The sequence below is a fragment of the Arvicanthis niloticus genome, chromosome X (genome assembly GCF_011762505.2).
Source record: "Arvicanthis niloticus isolate mArvNil1 chromosome X, mArvNil1.pat.X, whole genome shotgun sequence".
Lineage (NCBI taxonomy): Eukaryota > Metazoa > Chordata > Mammalia > Rodentia > Muridae > Arvicanthis > Arvicanthis niloticus.
This window is the reverse complement of record NC_047679.1, coordinates 26077612-26105295: the sequence shown is the minus strand read 5'-3', so window position 1 is coordinate 26105295 and position 27684 is coordinate 26077612. Positions and strand designations below refer to the sequence as shown.

The 27684-nt window shown below is 38.2% G+C and overlaps 1 protein-coding gene across 11 annotated transcripts in view; it reads right to left on the bottom strand.

Annotated features, from left to right (window-relative positions):
• Reps2 (RALBP1 associated Eps domain containing 2) overlaps positions 1 to 27684 on the bottom strand; it is a 226836-nt gene that overhangs the window by 53158 nt on the left and 145994 nt on the right. For all 11 annotated transcript variants that reach the window (XM_034485279.2, XM_076918714.1, XM_034485280.2 and 8 more), the window contains one exon: positions 10655 to 10716. In XM_034485279.2, coding sequence (XP_034341170.1) covers positions 10655 to 10716 — 62 coding nt within the window. The remainder of the gene's footprint in view (positions 1 to 10654; positions 10717 to 27684) is intronic.

Here is a 27684-nt window from a genome sequence, read left to right as displayed (position 1 = left end):
CTCTTGCTTTTGCATTGAACCCCCTGTCCGTGAGTGTTTCTGTGGGAGCTTGTCCGCTTGTCCCCCAGTTTAGATCTTAGGTTCCAACACTATCATTTTTCAGGTCTCATTTATATCATCGTATTAGCAAGATTTCAAGGGTATAGCTTTCCTGCCATATATAAAAAATACTACCATGCAGCAGATATCCTGGTCCTCTGGCTCTTACAATCTTCCTTCTCCCCCTTCCTCACTGTTACCCCAGCTTTAATTAGTGTGGTAAGTTGTACTGTAGATGTATCAATTAGGATTGGACATCACACAGTCAGTTGCTCTCTGTATTTGACCAGTGTGGCGTCCCATAATGGTCTCTGCTGAAGAAAAAAGGAGGAAGGAGAGGAGGAGGAGGATAATGAGGAAGAAGAGGAAGAGGAGAAAGAGAAAAAGAGAAGAAAAGGAGGAGAGGAAGAGGAGTTGTTTCTTTGAAAGGGGGTGAAAATTTATACTTATCTATGTGTAAAGGAGTATTTAGAATGTAGTTAAAATTATACTGGTTTAGGGAAGTAGCAATAGTAGAATCTCTAGGTTCTATGGCCTTATCAATCACTGGTAGAAGACTACGTTCACAGTATCAGGCATGATTTCCCTTCTACTGAGAAGGCATTACATCCAAATAGATGGCTGCTGGTTACACCCAGGAAAGAATGCCACTACTAAATCTTGCCTTTCTGGTCTTTGTGGTGGTCCATAGGCATTACTGATCCCCTCTCTTCCTTGGCAGTTTCTATTACTATGAAAGTTAGTCTTCAGGGAGGAGGCTTCTAGGTCAGACCCAGCTCAATCCCTCTAAGTTCTATATGTGAGGAGCCGCATTTGCCATTAAAAGATGGCGCAGGCTTCTGCTTCCTGGTTCTTCACAGAAGCTTTACTTGAGAATGCGCCTGCGCATGGCGCGAAAACCGAGTATGACAATTGGATGAAAGATTTGAGCCAATGAGGGATCTGCACGTCTCACAAAGCTCTATTTAAGCAGCGGGCTTTCTGAGCTCGGCGTCCTTCCCCTTTTCTCCATCTTGAAGAGCTGTTCAATAAATGCTGTCAGAAGAATCCTGAGTGTGGCCTGCTCCTTATCGGTGAGGCTGTGCGCTACATTTGGTACCGAAACCCGGGCGGAGCCGAACGTCTCGGGGTTTTGACCAGTCACGAAGGACCCTGTTGGCTCGCAGAGGATTCAGAACTGACGGCGCGGAGAGTCTAGACGCTTTTCTGCAAGGAACTCCAGTAAGCGGGATACAGTGGAAGACACCCTGCGCTGGAGAACCAGTGAACTGAGTCTCAACATTAGAGCTCCAGTAAGCGGGATACAGTGAAGGACACCACGGGAATTGGAAGCGGTCATCCTCACTGCTGCGCTGGAGAACTAGTCTACTGACGGAGCTGGCTGAATTCGGAAGTGAAACAAAGGTGATTGCATAGTAACAAAAATGGGGCAAGAAAAAAAAATAAGCAGAAACAGATGAAAAAAAGGTTTTAAAGATGCAAGGAGTAAATTGCAGGCTGCTCTGAGTCAAGAGAGCCAAACAGATAAATAAAGGTTATAGTAACAAAAATGGGGCAAGAAATAAGTGAGTAAAAACAGATGAAAAAGGCTTTAAGACGAGAGGAATAAATAGAAGGCTGCTCTAGACAGAGAGCTAAGCAGAATGATAATGTTAATTGATTTAACTTTCAAAATGGGTGTGATTCTGAGTTATATAGTTATATTTTTCTGGATAAAAACTCAATGTAAAGGTTTTTCTGGTTACTGGCTTAAGGAAAGGTTAATTTGGAAAAAAAGGTTTTTCTGTGAGTTTTCTGATGAGGTCATTAAGGTAGTAGTTATGTCTTCCAGAATTAATGGATCAGACATGACAGAGGTAGGCCTCCAGAACACTAGATTCCAGAGAATCAAAATAATTATTTTGATACTAAAATTTGTTTTTGAGATTTGTATATTGCAGAATACACAGCTTTGGAGAATGAATCTTATCACCTGCATGTTCACTGATGCCCTGGACTTCCAGCTGGATGCAGTTAAGACAGATTTCAGATGCTTATCAATTTACCCTTCCCCTCATTCTTCTTCTAAAAGTCAACACCCATGTTCAGCTTGAAGAAGTTAATGATGAGTCGGCACCCCAATTCCCTGGACTTGGGGACTGAGGTGGTTAATATTAGGCTGTCTTTATCTGTATAATTGTTACTAAGCTGATGCAAAATTCAAGGATTTCATTGGTATAAATTTGTGGGTACAAGGCTTAGACCTTTCACTTCTCCAACAGGGGAAGTTGTGTGTTGCCTTAAAGAGTGTTGCTTTTATATCAACAGTTTAGATATTAAGTCTTTTGTCTCTCGGGTTCATGCTGTTCAACAAACTGATGGCTTTGGTACGGCAACAGATAAAAGCGGCTAGATCAACTTTGCAGCCATCTGAAACCATATAGCCTGATGAAAGACTTGTTTGTCAAAAGCCTATAACAGCTGAAGCACACTCTGATAAATATATTGTTTATCCCACATAGCTTGTTTTGCTGTTTAGTGACCTCAGCTGTATGGTGCACGTGGTAAAATGTTTTCACCTGTGTTCTCCTGCTTGTGTATATAAATATTTTTCTTACTTTAAGGAATGGGTGGGGGTAGGGTTATTTGGCTGCATGATCTTTGGGGGAGTGCTGCTTACCCTCTGGTTGTTCTGCAAATTCAAACAACAACATCAAAAGGATAAGGTGGTGATCACGCAAGCATTGCTTGCCGTGGAGCAGGGAACATCCCCTCAAGCCTGGTTGAATCTGCTTAAACAATGAGACACCATCACTTAACAGGATATCCTGAGGGCTCGTGTTCCCATTGCACCAGGTATCCTAGTGGTGGTCCTCCACACTTCCCGGGGCTCAGGTTCCCATTGCATGGGATAAAAGGTGTGGAGGGTCTCGTACTGTTTAACTGCCTTGAACGCCTATCAGTAGAACGGTGGGCTAGATCGGCAACCTAACAGTCCTCGATTGCTGTTGCAGTTTAATAAGGAAGGGGGAGATGTGAGGAGCTGCATTTGCCATTAAAAGATGGCGCAGGCTTCTGCTTCCTGGTTCTTCACAGAAGCTTTACTTGAGAATGCGCCTGCGCATGGCCGAAAACCGAGTATGACAATTGGATGAAAGATTTGAGCCAATGAGGGATCTGCACGTCTCACAAAGCTCTATTTAAGCAGCGGGCTTTCTGAGCTCGGCGTCCTTCCCCTTTTCTCCATTTTGAAGAGCTGTTCAATAAATGCTGTCAGAAGAATCCTGAGTGTGGCCTGCTCCTTATCGGCGAGGCTGTGCGCTACATCTATATTCAAAGTAAATAGCGTCTTCAGCAATAGAATTTTACCTTCAATTTCTGGGAGGCAACCAAGAATAACAGCAGTAGCCCATACTGCTTTGAGAATCTATAAAACATTGTACTTAATGAGATAACACAGATCAAAGGTCAAACACTTGTATATTCCCTCTTATTTGTGAGTCTTAATTTCAAATTTTTGGAGGTGAATATATAACACGGAGTAACTACAGATACAAAGAAAGTTAAAAGGAACACTGAGGTGGGGAGAAGGCAATCTATGGAGGTAACAGTAGAATACTAGTGCTAAGAAGAAGGAAATAAGAAAAAGCTGAGGGAAGGGGCTTCACTGTACGAAGGGTGGCAAACTATACATAAGGAGGAGGGAGTGCAATAAATAACACTAAGGATGTTTTTAAAAGCCACAAGAGATCTAATTTTATGTTTATTTAAAATCACCTATTTTATATGTAAGCACACTGTGTGTGTGTGTGTGTGTGTATGTGTAGTTTAGATGAAGCTGTCACTTGGGATGACATTGCTCCCCTCAGAAGCCATAAACCATCTAACAAAAACCCCAGTGATAGACATGAAAATCCTCCTTTTGCATTGTTGAATAAAAGATAGCTATTAATACATATTAATTTATGTGTTGAGGACTAAGAATTAAGCAGCAGAATGTACTTTTGAAAGATGATAAATATGTCAGTTTGAAGAGTGGTGCAATGAAGGAGTAGGCGGTAGTGTCTCGCTGTGTACCTGACTAGCCTTTTCTCTGTCTTGTTCCAGCTCCAGCAGAATTTGAAATGGCTGAGAAGGACTCTGGAAAACCCCAGACAAAGGTGGTTTTCTGCTTGCAGCCTGCCAGCCTGCAGCTCTCTGTGGGCGGTATTCAAGGACATGTGAAATTTCTGACAAGCGCCCATGGATGTGTGGGTGTAACTACTGCTGAGCACAGCACAGCCAACCTGGAAGAACTCTCCACAAATGTAATCACACTGGCAGGAAATGTTCTTAAAGGTAAAGTGTATTTCCACATATCACTCACAACTCACTGTTTGTGGAGATGAACAATTGGACTCTGCCTTCGAGATTATAATTGCTGCTGGTGGTGTCACCCCACATACCTACCAATCTCTGACTAGGAAGAAAAGACAACAGAAAATTGTCTAAGGATGCCTGAATTCCTTATATTATCTCAGAACTCCCCTTATAACAGCCATCTAGTGCAGGTAACTCCAGTGTACTGTATAAAATATTGCTTTTGTCTTTTATAATTGTAGCTGAACAAGCTGGATGTTTCCGTAGCTTTCTAATCAACCAAATGTCTATATTTCCATCTTAATCATAGTTAATGGTTACTGTGCCTTCAAAGAAGCTACTGGTTCTAAAATAGCAAGTTTGGATTAAGCTAACTAAGTTTTTATAACTGGACTTATAGGCAGGAGAGATGAAAGGCTCAGTGGTTAAGAGTGTGGACTATTCTTGCAGAGGATCCAAGCTCAGTTCCCAGCACACACATCGCAGCTCACAATCTCCAGGAACTCCGGCTCCGGAGGATCCCACATCCTGGACTTGGCCTTGTGGGCACTTGAACAAACCCACACATACATAATTAATAATAAAAAAAATTTTTAAAACTGGATTTTCACTGTGAGACAGGAGTCACAGTAGCAAATACACAGACACACATATATGTTTGTATGTATGTGTATGTGTGTATGTGTGTATATATGTATGTATGTGTGTGTGCATGTATGTATGTATGTATATATGTATGTATGTATATAGCCCAAACTGATAAAAAGAAATACAGAAAGCTCATACCTGTTATACAGACAGGGGCAGTATGAGTCAGTCTTCTGTGCACTAAAGTTAAATGTGTACATACTTCAATATGTTACAGCAAAAGATCTCAAAAATTTGTTTTACTAATTTTTCAATTATAGAGAAAAATACATGAAAATTCAAAATTAGCAACATTCTGTACTGCTCATGAAAAAAAATTTCTTGTTATTTCATCACAAATATTTGAAAGTTGTAGATGAGATAATACCTCATTTCTGTATTTAGTGTTGTTGGGATGGAACTGAGGGCCTTGCACGGGCTAAACAAGTGCTCTAACCCCAACTCCATGTTATTCTCTTACAAATACATCTAGCATTGCTAAAGATGGGTTCACTTAACAAAATTGTAATAGTAGGCTTTCCCCTACTCTCTTCTCAAACAGAACTCTCTTCTGGGGGTGGTGGGGGGACTACTACTCTCTCATAGCTCTGTAAGCACTGGGGCTACTCCTCCTACCTCCTCCAGAGTACCAACTTAAGCTCTCTTCCCTGAAATCTGTCCTGAATCCCAGGTAGGTCCTTGAATGTCTCAGGACCTCCTGCACAGCTGTTTCTTGCATTAAGCTTTTCCTGTACAATAGAGCTCTGTATCTTTCAGCCACCTTAAACAAAAAGGTTCTTCTGTTTAAAAGTCACCTCACTGGTCACCGTCCTTACTGCCTGAGTTTTCTTAGTCTAGAGACAAAAAGGATTAAGATGGCAGTTCTTCCCCTGCCTTCACTTCTGGTGCTATTTTAGTAATCGAGACCCTGCCATGAGAAGCACTTGCTGTGAGAAGCAGGGAAGTGAGTGTTATAAATAGGAAAGCTCCAGGTAATATTCATCTAGAGGAAGCCCTAATTCATCAACTATAATATCAATACAAAACTTAAAAGATAATATTTGACATACACACCAATTTTTCCCTTATTAAACATGGTCATGTGAACCCATGGCTATATCACAATTGCCAATAAGAAATTTGCCATGAAAATAATACTAGTGAAGGGACTTAGCTATTCAAGCATCAGATAATCTCTAAGTTTAAAAAAAAAAAAAAAAAAAAAAAAAAAAAAAAGCCCTGCCGGGCAGTGGTAGCATACACCTTTAATCCCAGCACTTGGGAGGCAGAGGCAGGCAGATTTCTGAGTTTGAGACCAGCCTGGTCTACAGAGTGAGTTCCAGGACAGCCAGGGCTACACAGAGAAACTCTGTTTTGAAAAACCAAATAAACAAAAAAAAAAGAGCCCTTGGCAGAATATTGACCTATAGGGCAAATACAAACTCTGTGGATGTGGATGACGTTTTCCTTATTTTATATGTGAACTAACAAATTTAACTCTTATTTACCACTGTTCTATGTGAAACGGTTTGCTCTAATTGTCTTTTGGTTGCTTATACTATGAATAAGTGGTTTAAATATGAAATAAAAATAGATCACCTCCTCTGGATTGAGCCATGTCTTGGTTTCTAGAAAGTGAAGAATCAAAACACCTGATTCTTTCTTTATTTAGTACTCCTCAATCTTACAACAATGAGGAAAATATATTTGTTTCTTTGAATTTACTCCCTGTCCTAACTCTGGAGCCCCATATACATAACCCAATCCAGATGTTCATATCACTGTGGTACTCAGTGAAAGAGGAACCAAATAAATAGCACCTTATGCTGAAAAACTGTACTTCCTCTCTCTCAAATGATAAAAGCAAAAGTACATTTAGTTTTTGTTTTATTTTGTTTTGGTTTTTGTTTTTCAGTGCTGAGGACAGAATCTAGGAAGTCTGTATATGCTAACCAAGTGCTCCATTCCTGAGCTCCATCCCCAGGCCCAGACATACTTGTGTTGTATGTAGAATACACTGAGAACATGAAAGCATTTCACTATTGATTTGTTACATGCTTTTAAAGATAGTAATCCTTTATAGAAAATAAAATATTTTCCTGCTTACTACAATCTTTTCTTACTCATATAACATAAAATTTAAATCCAAAAAAAATCTAGGAATTTTTAAATCTCATTTGGAGTTACTAATAAGTGGAATCATTTAATATACCAGGCTCATTATCTTCTCCTCTAGGTACCTGGTGGTGCTACTACAGTCTAAACCTCATAAAAGCCTCTATGGATATATCCCCATAGTCATGGATATATTTCCAAGGTCAGATTGATGATCCATACAGACCAAAAAGAAATCAAAACCATTTAATAGAGCAAAAGCAAGATTCAAAAATCTTTAAGTTCTCTATAATAAAATCTGCTATGCATTGATAAAAATGATCTCATGAGAGGAGCAGAGACACAACAAAGAAAATGAAACAAACTGGAAACTGAGACAATTTGAAAGTCCCTGCCAAAGCACGTGCGATCATCAACGATTCTTCCAGGGAGGCTATTCATGTAACATGTAGAATGTAACTTTAATCACATAATATACAAATGAGGTAGCAGATGAGAGCAATTTGGTAACACTCAGAGAAAAAGTTTAAGATGGGTATTCTAGTGTTTCCATGTTAAATACACTAAGCCCTTGGAACAGAAATAAGTGTTTTGGAAATAAAAGGATGGTCAGAAAAGCTAGGAAACTGTCAGCCTTTACAAAACTGACCTTTGTTCGTGTTTGCTCTAGGACTTCAAAGCCTTTGGTGGGTTTGTGTACACTGTCAATCTCCTAGAGGAGTTGCAAATTCATTTTACCACAAACTCCTATTAATGTCTCCCAGATTGTTTCATCCCAGGTAGGTTTGGAAATGCTCTGATGTCACATGCACGTGGCTATTTAGCTGTTCCTAGTTTGGCATGGCACAAAACTAAATACAACCACATGTTTATTATCCAGGACTTTATGTATTAAATAGATGTTTCCCATTTATAGTGAAAAAAGGGGAGTAAGAGGAGGGAAGTGGTCTGGGGATTTTCTGCCTACATTCCTTACACACCTGCTCCTGTACTCGGAAATCTGAAAACTGGAGCTGAATGCCGAGCTCAGCACTTATGTCTTTCTGGGAATCTGGTAAACAACAGGGCAGACTTGTTCATTAATATCAACTTGAGAATTCCCAGTTCTCCCTGTCAAATTTTCTGTCACTAAATCCCAAGAAGGCAAGATGCTCTGAGCAACAATCTCAGATAAAGACAGCTAGTAGCAGCAGTGCTTTCCAGATAAGGCTCCCAGAATGCCTGCTAATGCTATTGTAACCAAGTCCAGGTTTGCTGTAGATACAAAGTGGGAGTCTTAATTTCTTTGTGCCTTCAGCAGGAGGGTATGGAGAAAGTCTCAGTTACAAGTGAGCACAACAGATCTACCACCTGTCTTGATGTACATATAGATACTTAGACTCCCAGGATTGAGAGGAAAAGGGTGTAAATACTTCAGTTTAGGAAGGGCTCTACTATTTACTAGCTATGGCCCCTTGGTAACTTGCTTAAACCTGGCATTCTCCTTGTCAATAAAAAAGAATAATATTAGTACCTACTTCATAAGAGTTTGGGGAGATAAAATTATGCATTAAAAGTGATTAGTACAATGTCTGGTCTGATGCAAATGCTCAATTAACATAGTTAATAATTTTGAATGAGCACAAATTATAACATAGGAAATACTTTGGGTAGAACTAGGGTTTGACATTAGACAAATAGCAAGGACTCAATTGCCACTATTTTTTTACTTCTTTATTTCTTTTATTTCTTTTTTAACTTATTTTTATTGGATATTTTATTTACATTTCAGATGCCATCCCTTTTCCCCATTTCCCCTCCCTAGAAAACCCCTATCCCATGCCCCCTTCTCCTTTTTGCTTTTATACAATTTTCTAATGTTAACCAAAGGCTTTATAAGTTTGGTAATGCTCAATATCAATCAGAAGTGTAACCCAATACCCAACCTAGATATATCAACTATCTTTGACTGGCAGAGACATGTGAACATCTGCCTCCATGTCTGGCCCCCCTCTCTCTTTCTTTCTCATCACCTAGCTCCTCCTCTCCCTCTCTTCCTCCTCTCCTTATTCCTCCTCTCCTTACTCCTCCCACCTTAGCTCCTCCTACATACATATCACCCTTCCTGTTATAATAAAACTTTTCTCTCAAAATACAATTAGAGCATAACTATACCAATTTGTGTCAGTAAGGTGCAAGATAGACCTAATACCCAGTCCATCATTTTGTTGACTAAGCAGAACCTCTGTCATCTCTCCTAAATAAAAGACTTAGTTCTGAACCTGGCTTTTTTCTTGGCTTTAGAATGAATGTCAGCTGAAAACCATCCTCTCAAATCTTTTCTCTCAAAGTAAATAGCTAGGATTGGCTATGAGACTATAAGTTTTCAACCCCATCAGAAATCCAGAATGACTGAGTTAACTGAAATTATGGGAAGCACAAAGCATAGCTTCTAAATCTTAGCCAATTTATAGAGACCACTGAACACCTGGAAAGCCCCTATACTACAGAAAGTTAGAGCATCAAATCTTCAGCCTTCTGGCCCAGGATCATCTGACAGACCTAGTGATGCAGAATTATTAAGAGCTGATTAATTACTCTGTCTTGGCAGATATAATCAGTCGACTATTCTGCAAGTGTGTCCTTTTCTGGACAGTATCAATTACCACTTCTTAACAAATCAATATCTCTTGAAGCCGGTGCCAAATTCTAGAAAAAGATTCTTCACTTGTTTATATGCAGATCAGGAAGAACTGGGCTCTTTATTACCCTTCAGACCAAACAGTATTTGTTTCTTCTGATTAGTGGTTGCTAAAGACCATGTAATTGTGTGAAGAAAGGATATGCAAATGCTACAAATGATTTCCAAGACTGATGCTGAGACTCACATCAGAAGACATGTCCTGTTCCACAAAGAACAACAAAATAGAAACCTCGACTCTCCATAGCCATTTCCCAACATTTTTCACCAACAGCTAGACGTGACCTTCAGCACTATGTATACTACCCATGGGTTTGCTGCTCCCTCTCATTTCCAAATCTGGATGGAGAAGGCCATGGTAACACACAGGCAAAGGTGACACAGTGAACTTACAGGGAAAACAAATTCTGAATACGCACTTCTCCCTTTCCAGCTCTTTCAGTTTATCAATCTGAGTGGAAATGGCATCCTTAAGAAAACTACTATGGGCCCAAGCCAGAGTACAGGCTAACAGTCACTTATTTTCAGTATATGGAATTAACACACCTCCTAAACTGCCACTGAACATATGGTCACTCAGGCTGCAGGTACTAAACAGAACACCCGTGTTCCCTGACCCCAACTACAAATACACCCTTCTACTTCTCTTTGTGTAGAAAAACTACACACAACTCCCAAGAACCAGAACTGAAAGTGTAATTTTAGCTTACTAAAGAAACTCCCTTTTCCACGTGAGACCATACCTGAATTAGGAGAAATTAATTATTTTCTTAATCCAGACATTAGGTGGAGACTCCAATGCAAAGTAGCATATTGGTAGGACAACAGTTTGCAGAAATCAAATATGTCACCTACCTGCGTTGGACATGGTCGTGGAGGAAGTGCCGGTGGTGGAGGTAACAATCCTGAGTTAGCAGCTAAAAAAAAAAAAGAATATTGCTAAGAACCACCTTTCCATTAAAAGACAAAAAATGTATTCAACTAATAATATTGATAATATTGATGGCATTTAACATGTTTATGTTTATTAAATCCCTTTCAACGCTTAATTTTTTAAGTCTATAGTATTCACAATAGCAAATTATATTATAAGCCTAGGTATCTATCAGCAGATTAATGAATAAAGAACCTGGTGGGTGTGTGTGTGTATATATATATATATATATATATATATATATATATATACACACACACACACATAATATATACATACATATATATATACATATATATGTGTGTGTATGTGTATATATACACATATGCATATATATACATGTATATATATACATATATAATGGAGTATTATCCAATAATAAAGAAAAATAAAATTATATCATGTGCTAGAAAATAAACAAAAATCATATTAAGTGAATAAGCCAGACTCAGAAAGACAAATACCATGTGTTTTTTCTCATTTGTGGATCCTAGATTATATACAGATACATAAAGCCATGAAAGTAGAAAGAAAACTAAAGGAAGAGAACAGACCTACTAAAGGGATGACAGGGAAGGAGACCAACAGAAAAGAATGGGAGGGGTGAACACAGTCAAAGCACATGATATACTTGGAAGAAATTGTCATACAACCTGAATATATTCCAATAAAGATGTATGTTATTTCCAATCCCCTTTTTATCTTCATCTTACCCAAAATTCAAGTATTTATGAAGGTAGTGAAGATTAAGACAGGAGAAAAAATAAGGAAAACATTTTTTGTCGTTGTTTTAGCAAAAGACTATTTCACATGGAAAATGTGGTCGAGTCCTTATTCTGATGCTATTTACTCATTTTCAAAAAACAGGTTCAAATAAATCAGGCCATAAGGAATCTTCTTTGGGTTCTCGTATTTCTCACTAGCCTCCAGTCATTGTTGCTCATTAGCTTGGTGCATAGGCTGCAGTAAAGAAAGGGCCTGGGCTCAGCAGCTCTACCACTTATGAAGAAATGGACTGACCAGCAGTAGAAGAAATCAAAAATGATGAATTAGCTTTACTGATTTCAATGATTTCTTTCTTTTCCCCTCTCCTATTGTTACTAGTAGCAAGGATGACTAAATATGATTCTAAAATAATGTGGCCACATCTGAAGGATCTTTTGAAAGTAAGTTGAAGTCTAACATTTTCTTTAATTTTATGAGATACAGAGAATATCTGAGGAAGGCAAGAACATCCAAATTCAACAATGCAAATCAACAGCTGGTATGGAATTAGAAATAAAATTCATGATCACACACAAGAAGTAAGTTTAGAACCATACAGTGTCAAGTTAAACACATTCTTTACAAACTATTCTGAAAACACTGGATCTATATAACCATACATAGTTTATTCACAAGTCTGTGGTAGCTGTGCTAATATTAGACAATGTTCTGTCCCTTAAAAACAAGAGTCCTCTATAAGGCTCAGGCACCACCATGGAGGAGAGGAAGAAAAGACTGTAAGACTGTAAGAGACTGGAGAGAACTGAAGCAAAACAGTATCTTCTAGACACAACAGGGCAGCTGCACTAAAGAACACAGAGCAGTTTTGGTTGCTGCACAGGACTGTACAAGGCTAAGCCAGCCAACATTCTAGCATGGAGGGGAAAGAAATTCATGAAGAGCAACTGACAGTAGTATATGGCTTCTAGAGCACAGAGAGTCCATTTTCCTTAATATATGGCTATTGGTAGGTCCACCATGCTCCAGTAGATGGCCTCACACCCAGAAGCACTTGAGCAACACATTAAACTCACCAGGTTATTAAAAAGAGGGGGTCCATGAAGTTGGGGAAGTGAGACAGATCAGGGAGGGGTGGGATTAAATTTGATCAAAACACATATTAGAATCATAGAATTAATAGAAGTATATTGTTAAAAAGAAATAATAGTATATCAAGAGCATAAATATTCTTGTACTTTCAAATGAATTTGACCTCTCTAGATCAGAAAAGCCAAAAGATGGAGCTTGGAGCTTTACATAGATTTGACTTAGAATAATGTCACAGAAATATTTATTCTTGGCTAGTGCATGGATATAGTACCACCAAGTGTGTCCACCTGGGATCTGCCCTTCATTACAATTTCTAAAATACATCAGTGGGTCATAACTCCACAAGCTAAATAGGCATCAGTAAGAGGAGCAGAAGAGAATGTTTATAGCCCTAAGGATAACCCATCTCAGAGCCCCAAATGTCCTCACAGGTTAGGCTTTTAAATTACTACCAATTACTTTTAAAACAAAACAAATAGACAAGCAAAATTTGTGCGCTTTCTAAGAAAATGCCAAGCAATAAACAGTGCAGTTATCAAAAAAGACTGCTCAAGAAATAAGCCGTTTAAATAAATTGACTCAACTTCCACCCAAGATGGAGTAATAAAGAACACATATCCTCATCCAGCTGAAGCAATCAAACATAGAAAAACATATGAAACAACAATTTCCATGATACTGGGACAAAACATGTAAGGAGAGTTTTGGAACCACAAGAAAATTAGACAAGACAGTGATCTCTGAGAGACAGGAAACAAAAAGGGGAGCCCTAGAAATGACTCCACTCGCTATCTTGACCTGCTAGAGAAATGACATAAATCCAGATCCAGGTCTGACTATGCTCTTTAAAAAAATCATTATTCAATTTTATTGCTTGAAATTCACTGAAAATTGGCCCAAATTTTGAGCTGTAAAACATTGAGATCATTTAAAATATAATCCTAAAATGAACATAGGTACATACTTGTAATCACAGCACTCAGGATCTGAGGTGAGAGAAGTGCCACAAGTCTGAAGCCAGTCTGGGGTGCTGATAATGAGACCTTGTCTCAATTAAGTGCGTGCATGTGTACACACACACTCATGCACGCACGTGCACACACACACACAAGGCCATATCACAGTTTCTTACACCTAAACTTCAAGCAGTAAGATAGTAGCACAGGGTTGTATGCATTTTTCATTCTGAATCTTTTAAGAAAAGGTATTAGTTTATCTTCCTTAATAAGTACTAAAATTAGGGGAAACCAAATATACTGCACCACAAATATTAACAGCTCCATTTCCTCACTTCAGTACCTTACTACTTTTTTTCCAGCCAACCATACCTATCTAACACAAATACTATAAAGCTGCATTCAAACTTGAAATATTTATTCTCATTCTATGTGTATTGCTGGTTTCCTACACATATGCCTGTGTAGTACATAATGCACCACCTGTGGAAGCCAGAAGAAGATGTCAATCCCCTAGGACTGAAATTACAGACTAGTGTGAGCCATCATTTAACTTTTAGGAAGTGAACCCATGTCCTCTGCATAACAGCCAGTGCTCTTAAGCACTCAGCTCTCTCTCCAGCCCAAGGCTGAATTTAAATGGTGATAACTGGAAGTGGAGAGTGCTGCCTCACAGATTATCTTAGTACTGGGAAGGTTAATACAGCAGGATCTTAAGTTCATGGTCACCTAGGTTATACAGCAAGACCCTGTCTCACAACCAAAGAAATAACTTTTAAAATGGTGATTGCTAGCATTCTGTCTAAGCTCCACCCCACAGTTACCTGGCAACAGCCAGGTATGCTCCACTCCACAGTTACCTGGCAACAGTCAGGTATGCCTGATTCACTATAAAAGGAGCTACTTGCCCCCTCTGCTCTTGCTCTTGCCTTCCTATTCCTGCTCTGTCCTCTGGTCCCTTTCCCCCTCTCTCTCCATGTGCTCATGGCCAGCCTCTACTTTCCTACTTCTCTACTCCTCTCCTCTCCTCTCCTCTCCTCTCCTCTCCTCTCCTCTCCTCTCCTCTCCTCTCCTCTCCTCTCCTCTCCTCTCCTCTCCTCTGTCTCCTCTCCTCCCTTCCCCTTCCCTCCTCTTACCCTCTGTGTGTATGTGCCTTTCTCTGCCTCTACTGCCCTCTTAATTCTCCTCCCCATGCCCTGAGTAAACTCTATTCTATACTATACCAGTCCCTCAGGAGGAAGGGATGCCTCAACATGGGCCTCCCAAGGCACCCCCTTCCCGCACACCTGACTACACATTCACCTAAAACATATCCCCTTCCTCTGTATTTTTTTCTAGGAACATCAGTGATCATGGGCATGTCAGTCTTTCATTCAAAGAGAAATATCTATGGATTCATCCTACGTTTTTCATAGGTTTACTGTAGATATCCTTTAATAACTTATGAAAATTCTCGTCTATTCTTTTGATATTTTTCCATGACAACCTAATGGTGAGTTTTAACTAGCACTGCAATTGTATCTACTCATATGATAATGTAATTTCTTATAATGTGATAATGTGCTAAATGGGACTACAGATTTTCTAACATGAAAGCAAGACCTAATTCAAATTGCTCAGATTTTTCTATCTCCTGGGTAAAATTGGGTAATATTTTGTTTAGGATATTTTGCAACCATATTCATAGGTGACACTGACAGTCATGATTTTCCTTTCTCATGTAACCCTTGGTTATGCTTGATTTAGCTGGAAAGCATCCTCCTATTCCTTATTTTTCTGGAACAGGTTTTACAAATTAAGAAATTTTTTTTCTCAAGTATCAAGTTAAAACTTTCCAGTAGAGACATTTGGAAGTAAGAAATTTTTGCCTTAATTTAAAGTAGGAAGATCCACTTCTAATCCAATCATTGAGATAGAAAGACACACCTTTAATCCAGATCTTTTGATCTGAGAAAAGACACATCTTTAATCCAGATCTTGAGAAAGGACAATTCACCTTTATTGTAGTCCACACCTCTGCCTGAAGCCTATGTAAGGACTTGGAAGAAGGAAGCTTTTGCTTTGTCTGCTTACTCTCACCTCACTAGCAAGTCCATTCCTTCACTGGCATTAGAGCTCACTTCCTCAGGATTCCAGCATCTACTGAAAACCAGCTGAGACTTCCAGCCTTGTAGACTGAGCAACTACTGGATTCTTGGACTTTCTACTCACAGCCAGCCACTGTTGGGTTAGTCAGATGGACTATAGACTGTAAGTCATTCTACTAAATGATTTTCTAAATATACACAAAGAGATTCATTCATAAGTTCTGTTACTCTAGAGAACCTTGACTAATAGAACAATCTTCTATATAATGTGTTTGTTTTATATTTCATTAATCTTTCATTGACATGTTTTGGCCTTGCCTTGTTCTACCTTACACTAGTTGCTTAGATTATTGGTTTATAGCTCTTCTCTTTTTATACTGAGATACAATTAGAAATTTTATTTTAATTACTTTTTATTAAAATCTCCTAAATTTTATATATGATGTTATCTTTAGTGTTTAAAAATATCCTAATTCCCATTTCAAATTGTTTTATGATGTTACCGTCTATCTTGACTGAGTCCTGGGCTTTCTTTATTAAATGTCTATTAATAGCAAATTTGGTTATTGACATACTATTTTCTCATAGCATGTTGAGGATAGAATTTTACTGTCTTTCAACTTCCACTATCATCGTTGAAAACTCAACTGTCAGTCACATCACTGTTCATTAGCTATTACTTTTCTCTCTAGCTATTTTGAAGAACTCTCTTTTTGATACTCTGAAATATCAATCTTTCTCCTTCCTGGCACACACCCTACTTTATTTTATTCTTTTTTTTACCTACCTGAGGTTTTATGAAACTTCTGAACTATGTCGTATCCAAATTAACTTTGGCCAATCCTCAGTGCTTCTTTGAACATTGTCTTACTGCCTTTTTTCATATTTCTTCAAGAGCTTTGTCTAACTGTGATGTGTTTGGGACGATTTTCTAAGACTTACTGTCCAATTAAGCAATTGTCTTTTCAGCTATACTTATTACACTGTGAATCCAGTCACTGAATTTTAGACACTAAGTATTTTGTTATCTTGTTTTTGTTTGTTTTGATAATTTTTTGAAATACAATGTTTCTATATAGCCCAAACTGACCTTGAATATATTGTATAGCAGTTTCAAACTTTCTGGTTTTCATGCTTCAGTCTCCAAAGTGCTGGAATTGCATGCATGTAGCATGGATGGTACTTGGCTGCTGTTGATTTTAACATACTAAATATACTCAGTAATTCTGTTATCCGAATTATTTATATTTCCTACTATTTGTTGATTCTTCTGGTTTTCACTGTGTTTCATTTCCTAATATGGCTGGTAACCTTTGAGACTGAACTCATATTCTTTGAAACGTTGCCTATGTTAATACTTGAAGTCTGGGTAGAAAGTAGGTCCTTCGCTTCTCTTTTGTTTCTGCCAGAAACATGAAGGTACTACCAAGAAGCAGAAGTGAGATGAAGTCCTAGCTTCTGCTGTCTGACCCAAGCATATACTAATATTTTGGTAGTATATAACAGTTTGAATACACACAACTAATTTTACTCTTAGCTCATTAACGCAAAAGAGAAGTTGTCCAAATTCTCTTTAAATTTAGATCTCAGAAATTAGAAAAAATACTGATAGGTTACTGTACAAATTTGAGGAGACAGTTTACTAAGAAAAAAGCATATTCTCCAGATATTGAGACCCTTTCAAAACTCTTCCTTTCTAGTCCCTGAAAAATGATATCCAAAGATTAAAAAAATGTTTTCCAAGGAATCTGATCAGCCAAGAAGATAGATCAGAATATATATGCATATACATATATATACATATATATACATATATATACATATATATATGTATATATATATCACCAACAATATTACCCTGCTATATTATTCTACTGTAATGCCCACAATTGGAAAATCTCATCCATTTGTTCATATATTCTAATCAGCATACCTCTCATTCTTAAAATATAATCAGATGATTAAGTATTACTAGGTATCTGTATAAAATATTCTATCATAAGGTACAGAATATATAATAATAGAAAAAGTGATTTCAAAGAGATTTGACCTATACTAGGAGAAAACTTTAAATTATACATTATTAATATAAGATTAATTCCAGAAATACTTAAATGATTACTATATACTAGGCACTGTTTGGGATGCTATAAAAATACTAGTGGAGAGGCAAGAGCTGAAAAAACTTTACAAATCTTATAGGCTGAGAAGATAAAATAGAGGGTATGAGATGAAATCTTAAGTAGAGTTATCAAGTAAAGTTACAATAAGAAATGCTGTTTAGAAAGATGAGATAATTGAAAGCTATTGAAAAAAGAACATTCAGAAAATTAAAAAGCACTCAGAAATTAAAATATGATAGCAGAAATTGAAAGCTCAATAGAAACTTTCAAAGATAATCACAGGAAATTTCCCAGAAAGCACAGTATTATTTCAAGTAAAAGCTCCAGTAAGAGACAGAAAATATAAAAAAGGAATCAATTAAATGGTTTAATAAATTTTTCCAGAAATGAACAGTTTGAGCTCCTAAATCTAAAGAGCCAACCGTGTACCAAATACAATGGAAGAAAACAGAAGTATGGCAAGACTCACTATTAGAAAAATACCATAATTAGAACGCATCTACATGTTTTTGTCAGGAAATGGGAGAGGAAGGCAGGCCACATACAAAGTAACAGATGTCCAAAACGGTTTAGAGTTTTTATGTGCCTTTAGAACCTAGAATTCATTGAAACAACTGTATCAGAATTCTAAAAAAAAAATTACTTCCAATTTGATGGCTATATATTTACAGTTCAAATGTGAAATGTCCTCCATAGGCTCCCTTTTGGAACACTGTCTAAAATTGGTGGTACTGTTCAGGGAGACTGAAGCCTTGAGAGAGGAAATAGATCACTGGTTCAGGCCTTGAGATTTTACAGCCCAGCTTTACTTCCTGTACTCTCTTTACTTCCTGGTCCATCTCAATGTGGGGTTAAGGTCTAGTTACCCACAAACTTCACAATTCCTTTCCCACCGTAATGGCCTGAACCTTCTAAAACCATGAGCTCAAATAAACCTGTCCTCCATCAAGTTGGTTTTTTTCAGGTATTTAGTCACAGAAATGAGAAATGTAACCAATATAGGATATTAGTATCAAGAAATGGGGTTGTTGCTGTTGATAACCCTGACAATGCACTTTACAGCTTTTGGAAATACTTTCAGTAGGAATTTGCAAAAATCTAGGACTGTGGACTAGAAAAGCTCTTGGATAGTAGTCTGGACTTAATGGGTCATTCTGATGGGAGCTCATAAGACAGGAACGGCAGTAGACCCACAGACTGTAAAGACTGAGTTCACGAGGTTTCACAGGGAAAGACAAGCTCTACTGACACCTGACATTCATATTACATTCTGGTAAAAAAAAATCTGTTTGCATTCTATCCATGTCGTGGAAACCCGAGTGAGGATGAATTAAACTGCAACTGACTAATTTATTTGGCAGAGAAAATTTTAAAACAGTATAACATTCAGGCTGTGTCATGTTTATTGCTTGTTATATTTATTCTGATTTATAGTGAAAGAGAAAAAAGTAAAGCTTAAAGAAACAAAAATATGTAATTTAGTGAGGAAAGGAACATAAACCTGGTTAAAGTCATGGAAAGAAATGTGAAGTTTGGTAAGGGAAGGGACTTTAAACTCAAATACAGCTGAGAATGGGAGAGCATGGGAAAGTGACTATAGTTATTCAAAAATTTAACACCATTAAAGAGAAATCTGGACTCTGAAGTGAGAGTAACAGAAAAAGTTCCTTGAGAGTAAGACCTCACCCATCAAAAGCTTCAATGGAAATCATGTAAATTCAATTAAAAACTTTCATTTGAAAGGAGAATGCTTAAAACAGAGCTTTTAAGGTTCTCTGCAGAAAAAAATAGATGGTATCTAGGGGGAAATTTGCATACGTTCATCCAAGAAGAGTCATAAAAGCCACTGCAGATATTATCTACAGGAGCCAGACTACAGACTTTGGCATTATCCATATGCCGCCAGTTTGTAGACATGCAAATTTTAAGAGTTAGAGAGTCATAGAGGTGTGCAACAAAATTTCATAAAACCTCTGATATCAGGTAATGTATATCAGGGTCTGATTCCTACCATAGCACTCGTAAGACAGCTGTGTGTGTGACTGCAGAAATAAAGCATATATTGCAATAGAGATCTCAGGGTATTGATATGTTCTATCAAAATAAGAGAGAAAACAGTTAAGGAGTAAGACAAGAGATACAGGATAAAAGAAATCCTATATGGTTGAATGAGTAAGGGAATCCTGTGGTGACAATAAGGAGAGATACAATTTTAAAAAGTATTTAACAAGCATATAAGACCATAAGTTTATATTTCTCTAAGAAAATAAAATGTATAGAATATTTGATGTGTTAAAAGTTCACAAGGGGAACTATAGAAAACTGATGGAGTCTGTGGTCATTTAGGGGAAATGAAATGGAAAAAACAAGTTTTGTTATTCACTCTAAGATGAATTAAAACCTGAACAAACACAAAAAGTAAACATACAAACACAAAAAGTAAGTTTACTATATGGCTTAATGGCCATAATATAAATTCTAAGTATGTATCTAATGAAATTAGAGTATCACTTGCTATATTGGAGAATTGAAAAAAGGACTGGTCTTTTCTTCTTCTATATAAAATTTCTATATACAAGTTACCATCATCTTGAAGCAATTGCAAGTTGCTTCTAGCTAAGGTGGAACATCACCTATCAGTAAGGCTGTTTCAAGGCAAAAAATCTTGACTGAAGGGTCAAGAAGACATGATATTGTTTAGACATTTGTACAGGAAGACATACCAAAACAATCAACCTTAATGATCTTACAGTAGAATGTATTCCCCTAAGTTTGGAGAGGCAATTGATGGCCCTGAGGAACTCCACAGACTTTTGTTTATCCCTTAGTTTGGAATGAAATTTCTAGGCTGCTGTATCTACCATGTCAAGATATCAGCTGTGGTTACCTTATAAACTTCTTCCTTCTCTTTCAAAAGTCATTTCCACTACCCTCAATCAAGATAAGGGAAAATTAAGAATGTGCATTCATTTCTTTTTGCTCCAGGTGATTTGTCTACTGGCACAAATGGTTTTTGTAAGGAAGCAGGCAGACAGGAATATATGAGTATGCTCAGATCTTCTCTCATCCATCCTCCCCCAACCAAATGATAGAGGTCTTTGGTTGCTGTACAATTGTACAAAAGAACTGTTTGCTTATGTTTATGGCTCATGGTGTGAGGTACTTAACAAATCTCATTCTACCAGTTTACTATCTAATCTACCCGCCTCCCACAGCACCTAAGCACACTGCCAATGTTTAGTTAGCTCTTAGACAATGTTTTAATAACTAAAATTGAACTTAGTGAAGAGTCTTCTCTTATATTTGCAATCTAGTTTTGACTTAAAATTAGATTCATGTATTTGATCCTGTATGTTCGCTCCATGGGCTGTAGCACCACTGAGCACCTGCGGTGTCACAGAGGTGGCACCCGTGAGGTAAAAGAGCACCTCCTTTTCAAGAAACTGAATTCCAAGCTGCTGGGAGCTGGAATGCTAGAGCCGCCTGTTAAGCCTGATCACCAGAACACCTTGCAAGGATGTTCTGGACATTGAATAATTCTCTACAGTTAAAGGTGTGGATCTGGAGCACACAGACCAAGACTTCTACCAGAAGTTTGCCATGGGTAGTGGCAGAACAAGATAGTGGAGACTGCTTCCAGAAACTCAATGTCTTTGGGCTGGATTGATCCGTTCCCTCAGAGCTGGACTGGAAGGGCCAGCCCACTGCACCACCTGCACCACCACCACCACCACCACCACCACCCCCCAAGAAGAGATTGCTACAGAGACTCTTCAGTCACCAAGATTTCTGTGGGAACTACAGTGACAAGTGAGGAAGAGCGCCCCACCCGCCTATAGCCCCTAGGCAGAGGCCCCCACTGGCAGTTGGCGGTAGCAGCTACTCTCAGTGACATCTACAGTTTTGCACAGTCCCATTGTCCACACAAGTCATGGTCTGTAGAACACAGCCGGAACTGTCCCCAGTATCCTCCGTTCCTCAGCCACTGGCCAAGCTGAGTTTGACAAGACCTAGGCCATCTTGGGACAAAGGTGCATCCCTTCAGCTCTTCTCTATGGAGCTCGGGGCTTTCTGTTTTATGTATTTGTACGAATGTATATAGCTAGCAGAGCATTCTTAATTCCACCCTGGACCTGGCACCCCAGGGCAACTAGCCCTGGCCAGGAGAGCCAGGAGCTAGCAAGAGGAGCCAATGCCAAACTCCAGGCTTCTGAGGCCCAGTCCAGATGAACAAGCAGAGTATGAGAGAGGTCAGACCTCTGACCCCAGCATTGCACTGGCTACCACCAACCTCCAAGTGAGACTTGTACCTGTCTGTTGTGGACTGAGGCCACCACCTTCTGGTTGCCCAATGCTTCCACTTTTTATCAGCATTTGTCAGAGCTGGAGATGGAGGCTTTGTATTCTCTAGGCCTGGGTCATAATATAACCACAAACTGAGCTGACTGGGACCCATCAAACCACTGCCCAAGATGGATTGCTTTCTGCCTTCCAGCTCCCAAAGCACATTAGTCCTTATTCTGGGTCATATCCTGAAGACACCCTTTTCAGAAATGCCCCAGTTCAGGCCATAGGAAGGGTTATAATTAGCCCTCTAACATTCCAGAATCCCTCATAAAAGTAGACATGTGCCCAGCAATAATCCACTCTATCGTATGTTGAGGGTGGGGGTGAGTGTATATCATTGTGTGAAGAGAGTAGGGTAAGACCCTAGCCCTGGCCTTTCCCAGAGTGATGGCTTTCCTGATGCTTGTTAGGACAGCATGGACTATAAGGTCCTGGCTTTTCCATATTTAAAGCCAATGTAAGCTGCCATGTGTCTCTATGTGACCAATGTGAGCTGCCATGTGTCTGTGTGAATACAGTCTGAGCACAAGGCTGGCCAGACGCCCCCTCAAAAAAAGTTCAGGTAAATAAATTGTTATTTAATACTAAATTCACATAACATGTTAACAGGCCTCCTTGTTTAAAATTATTTCTTGGGCTAGAGAAATAGCTCAGCTTCAATGGCTAGGCTCATAACCAAAAATATAAAGCTATTTCTCAAATTTATTAAGTCTGACCCTCTGGATCACACCCAAAATACTAACCTTTAACATTTTGTTATCCTTTTACATCATTACACTTGGGAATTTCTAGGCAAGCTGGATCCATGTTTATAATTCTAGCTAGTTCATATTTATAATCCTAGCACTCTGGAGACTAACCTGGGCTACATAATGAGTTCCAAGACAACCTGGTCTAGAGAGTTGAGAGCTTGTTCTAAGAAAATATTCTCAGCAAAATAGTTTTCATAAACACCACTATTTATTAATTTCTTTCTGATTTGTACAAGGCTCAAATCATCAGATAAGGAAAACATGTCCTAACTTACCAAATAAAAAGAAAGCAGCTGATGTGGTGAGTGAAAGTTTCAAGAACAGAAGGACAATTCTTTAGGAGAGTGAAACTTGGAATAACATCAGCTATAGAAAAGAGCTCCAATCCTTGCTAAGAATAGTTTATGAAGAAAATAAAAGTGTTCAAACTCCAATGGGGAGGCACTCAAAGAAGGGAAACTGTTCAAATCAGTCTGTCAGTAAGAACTAGACTTTTAAGTATCAATCAAGTATATTGTCAGCCGGGGTCTCATCAAGAAGAACCCCTTTTCTTCTTGACAGTTTCATAAAGTGGCTATTTCACAGTAATATAAGTTGTTCATTCTTTTCTTTCTAGCCACAAAAGTATGTGTGATCTTATGTCCTTCTCCATTACTCATCATACATAGGGAGAGCACAGATATGCCTATGTACTTAGCAAAAGGATTTCCAGAAGTACATTCATAATAACCTACCTCTGATCCTGTTGGTTGTTTATATGCATATATCCCCCAAATATAAATTCTATTAAAATCTATATCAGACAGGAAACAATTTTGCCAACAATTAAGAGAAATGAATTTATACATGCTTTATTCAACAAGGATAATATTATTAACTAAGTTTGGGAAAGTGATACAATCAAATTCAATTCTTTCACTTTGCAGATGAGAATATTAAGGCCTAGAGAAAAAAAGAATATTGTCAAGTTTACTACCTCTATCAAACAGTAAACAATTTCACTTTTTGAGCCTTCAAGACAGGTAAAGAGCAGAAAAGTCCAGGGAAATAAGAATAAGCAGGTAGATGGGGGCAGGGATGTTAAGCTCAAGGAATAAACATTTGAAAAGGCCTCAGAGCAAGCATATGCCAGCTCATAGCAAAAGGATGCTTCTGATCATTCTATAAACCACAGACTCAAAACTAGCTCAAAATGAGCTAGTGAAATGATTCAGTGGGTGCCTTAGTTAGAGTTTTACTGCTATGAAGAGACACCATTGGGTAACTCTTATAAGGACAACATTTAATTGGGGCTGGCTTACAGGTTCAGAGGTTCAATCCATTATCATCAAGATAGGAGCGTGGCAGTGTCCAGGCAGACATGGGGCTGGAGGAACTGAGAGTTCTACATCTTTAGTTGAAGGCTGCTAGGAGAAAACTGGCTCCCACATGGTTAGAAGGAGGATCTTAAAGCCCACGCCCACAGTGATTCACTTCCTCCAACAAGGCCACACCTCTAAATAGTACCACTCCCTGGGCCAAGCATATTCAAACCACCACAGTGGGTAAGAGCACTTGCTATGTAAGCTTGACAACCTGATTTCCATCTCCAGAACTTACATAAAGATAGAAAGAGGTCTGTCCGCCTTCCTTTTGATTTCAAAAAAAAAAAAAAAAAAAAAAAAAAAAAAAAAAAAAAGGACTAGTGAGATGATTCCACGGATAAAGGTGCTTGATACCAACCCTGATGACCTGAGTTTGATCTCTGGGACCCACTTGGTTGAAGGAGAGAACTGACTCCCCCATGCCCTCCAAGTGGTCCTGTGACCTCCACACATGTGCCATAGTGTACACAGAGGGAGAGAGGAGGAAGAGAATAAATAAATAAAATATAAAAGGTCCACTTCATAAGAGGGAACCCATGCCTGGTAATACAAACCCAGTTTAAAAAAAAAAAAAAACAACGTAGTACGAAAGTCTAGGCCCTGGCATGAGGGAAGAGATTTACTACTGTTGTTTAGTTAAACTGACATACATAATGTCAATAATGCCTTCTACATATTTGTGTTTTTATTCATAGACAAATAATATTCTCAGCTTTAGGCAAAGAAGCCTCTCTTTATAGCGAATGACCATTAATATAGAGATGCACAGTTGTTCAGAGAAAAAGTGATGATTTGGCTCTCCCTAAACAGGACATTTATACCACCTCCTCTAAAGCTCAGGTAACACCACAGAAGAAAGGTCAAATAATTTAACAGCCAAGGATAGGGAGAAGGGCTATGAAATGTCATTTTCTAGGCACAAAACAGCCATTTCTGTGTGATAAACTCACAACATCTGAGGTTAATCGAAACTGAGTATTCACAAGACATGGCCCTGTCAACAATCAGCCATTGATAGAGGAGGAGGGCTCATGGAGCCCTCCTTCGAGCTGAACTGTTGGGTACTGATGAATCTTGGAAAAGAGACTGACTGTCTTTAGTTATTTACTCACTGGTGAGCCTACCAAGATGGCCCTGGTTAAGCTCAATGGGACACAAAACAAAAGGCATAAATTTGGAAAAGGGATTTGTAGGAGAGATGTGAAGTTGACAGAAGTAGAATACAGATGAGAAAGGGTAGGGTGAAAAGGATTAGAATGTATTATATACATGTATAAAATATCAAAGAACAAATTAAATAAAAAATAAAATTTTAAATAAAATAAAAGCATGTGATCACCTATTCACAAGTCCCAACTTTGATTTCCAGAACCTATATGGCAGCTCACAACTATCTATAATTTCAGTTCCCAGGATTTAGATGCCCTCTTCTGGACTCCACTGGTACTTGCACTCTACAGATATATAAATAAATAATAAAATAAAGCTTTAAGCATATATATATATATATATATATATATATATATATATATATATATTCAGTATAGTACTAATATGAGAATAAGCATATGAGTCAACAGAAGGGAATCTAAAAAGAAACCCTTAGAAGTCAGATGAATCTCAACAAAGGTCCCAAATAAGGCCATGGAAAGTGAAGTATATTTTCTTTGACAAATGGTTCTGGGGAAACTGGACATCCAAATATAAAGTGATTGACTCAGGGTTTTACCTCATATTTTATGCAAAAATAAAGCCAAAATTAATTATGAATCTGAGTACCAGAGCTAAAGTGATGAAACTTAGAAGAACATGGACAAAATGTTCAAGACCTTGAGTGAGATAAAAATTTCTTACATATGATCCACAAGAGGGAAAGACTGATAAAACCATAATTCACCCAAATTGAAACTTATAGCCAAGTACAGTAGCACATTCCTGTAATCCTTAGACCTTTTAAGTCCATGTTTCCATTACAGCCAAATAATAAAGACAGACAGACAAAAATAAAGCAACCTGGGAAAAAGTTTCTATCATCTGGAAATCTCTTTTCTACTATAAATTTTTTAAAATATGATAGTAGTCAGACTAAGTCTTAAACATTTCAAATTGAGTTGACAACGAATCTGTACCATAACTATAGCCACCGAGATCCTCCCTGAACAGTAATGGAACCCTTCCTTTAAAACTTCTTAAATCCTTATGAATGTTTCTTCCCTGATCATCATTTTTTTTTTCTTGATCATGAAACAAACTAGAATCTTCTTGTCTCTACTTCCTATAATATATTCCAGCCCAGGCATGCCAACCCACAATATCATTCTCTTACTGAATTTGTGTATTCTTGTGACTTCAATCTCAGTACTAACAGGAACTAGGTGTTGACATAACAGGTCTTGATGGGTTATAAGCAGGGAAGCAACCTCATAGCTTCACTTGAAAAAAATGAATCCTGTAGCTCCAGGCAAGCAAACAAGATTAGAAACTACTATTGTAGCCTCTCGGGGAACTTGCAATGAGAAATGAACAAATGCAGATGTCAAGGAAAAATCCATAGGATTCGACTCCAAAATAAGGTCTATGTTTTGACATTTACTTCAACATCCCTACATTCCCTCTGTATACACATTTACTGATCATTCTACCTAGCCAATGCCCACGTTCAGTTTCTTTGTCACATCATATTAGCTGGGAGAGTTTGAGGTCATATCCATATTCTTTGTGGATTCTACCCAATGCCAAACATAACAGTGAGCATGCATTCATTAAATATTGATAGGATATATATAACACTTTCCCTAACCACCATTACTAAAAGTTATCTCAATATTCAGAAAATTCAATAAGCTCCTACAAATACTAAAACTTACACTGTGTTATGGTTTCCCTCAGCTTACATGCTTTAGAGTAATCATGAGCTCAACAATAGGAAAATGGTTAAATGAACCACAGTCTTAATAAAGGTCAAAGTGATAAAATTTAATACTATAATGAAGTAGAAACTTCTAGTTCTTTTGGAAAGTTAGTTATGCCAAATGTTGGTTTGCTGGGGCACACAGGTGAAAGAATGTCTATTAAAGCAAACACATGAAAGACTGTTTTTCTAAAGTAGACACAGGTGAAAGGATGTTTGCATATAGCAGACACATGAAAGGACTCTTGATGAAGGAGTATAAATATGACCCCACAGACAGTGGGAGTCGGTCACTGAGCCTTGGTTTGGTTTGCTCTACCTTGCTATTCTTCACTAAAGACACACATATATTGGTTCACTTTACATAGTGTTGTTGAACTCAACTTGTGATAACACCGCCATTGAGAGAAACTTGCCCAAGAACTGCTCATGATGTTCCTGTGAGAGCTTGCCACTTCTGAAGCCTCACCTCAGGCCAGTTGGCGACACTGATGGTTTCTTCAGGATTGAACTACAGCTGCCTGATGTCTGCTTGCTGAAAGGATTGGATTGGAATGTAGCTGCTATTTCATGCCTGTTGTCTGCCTGCATAGAGG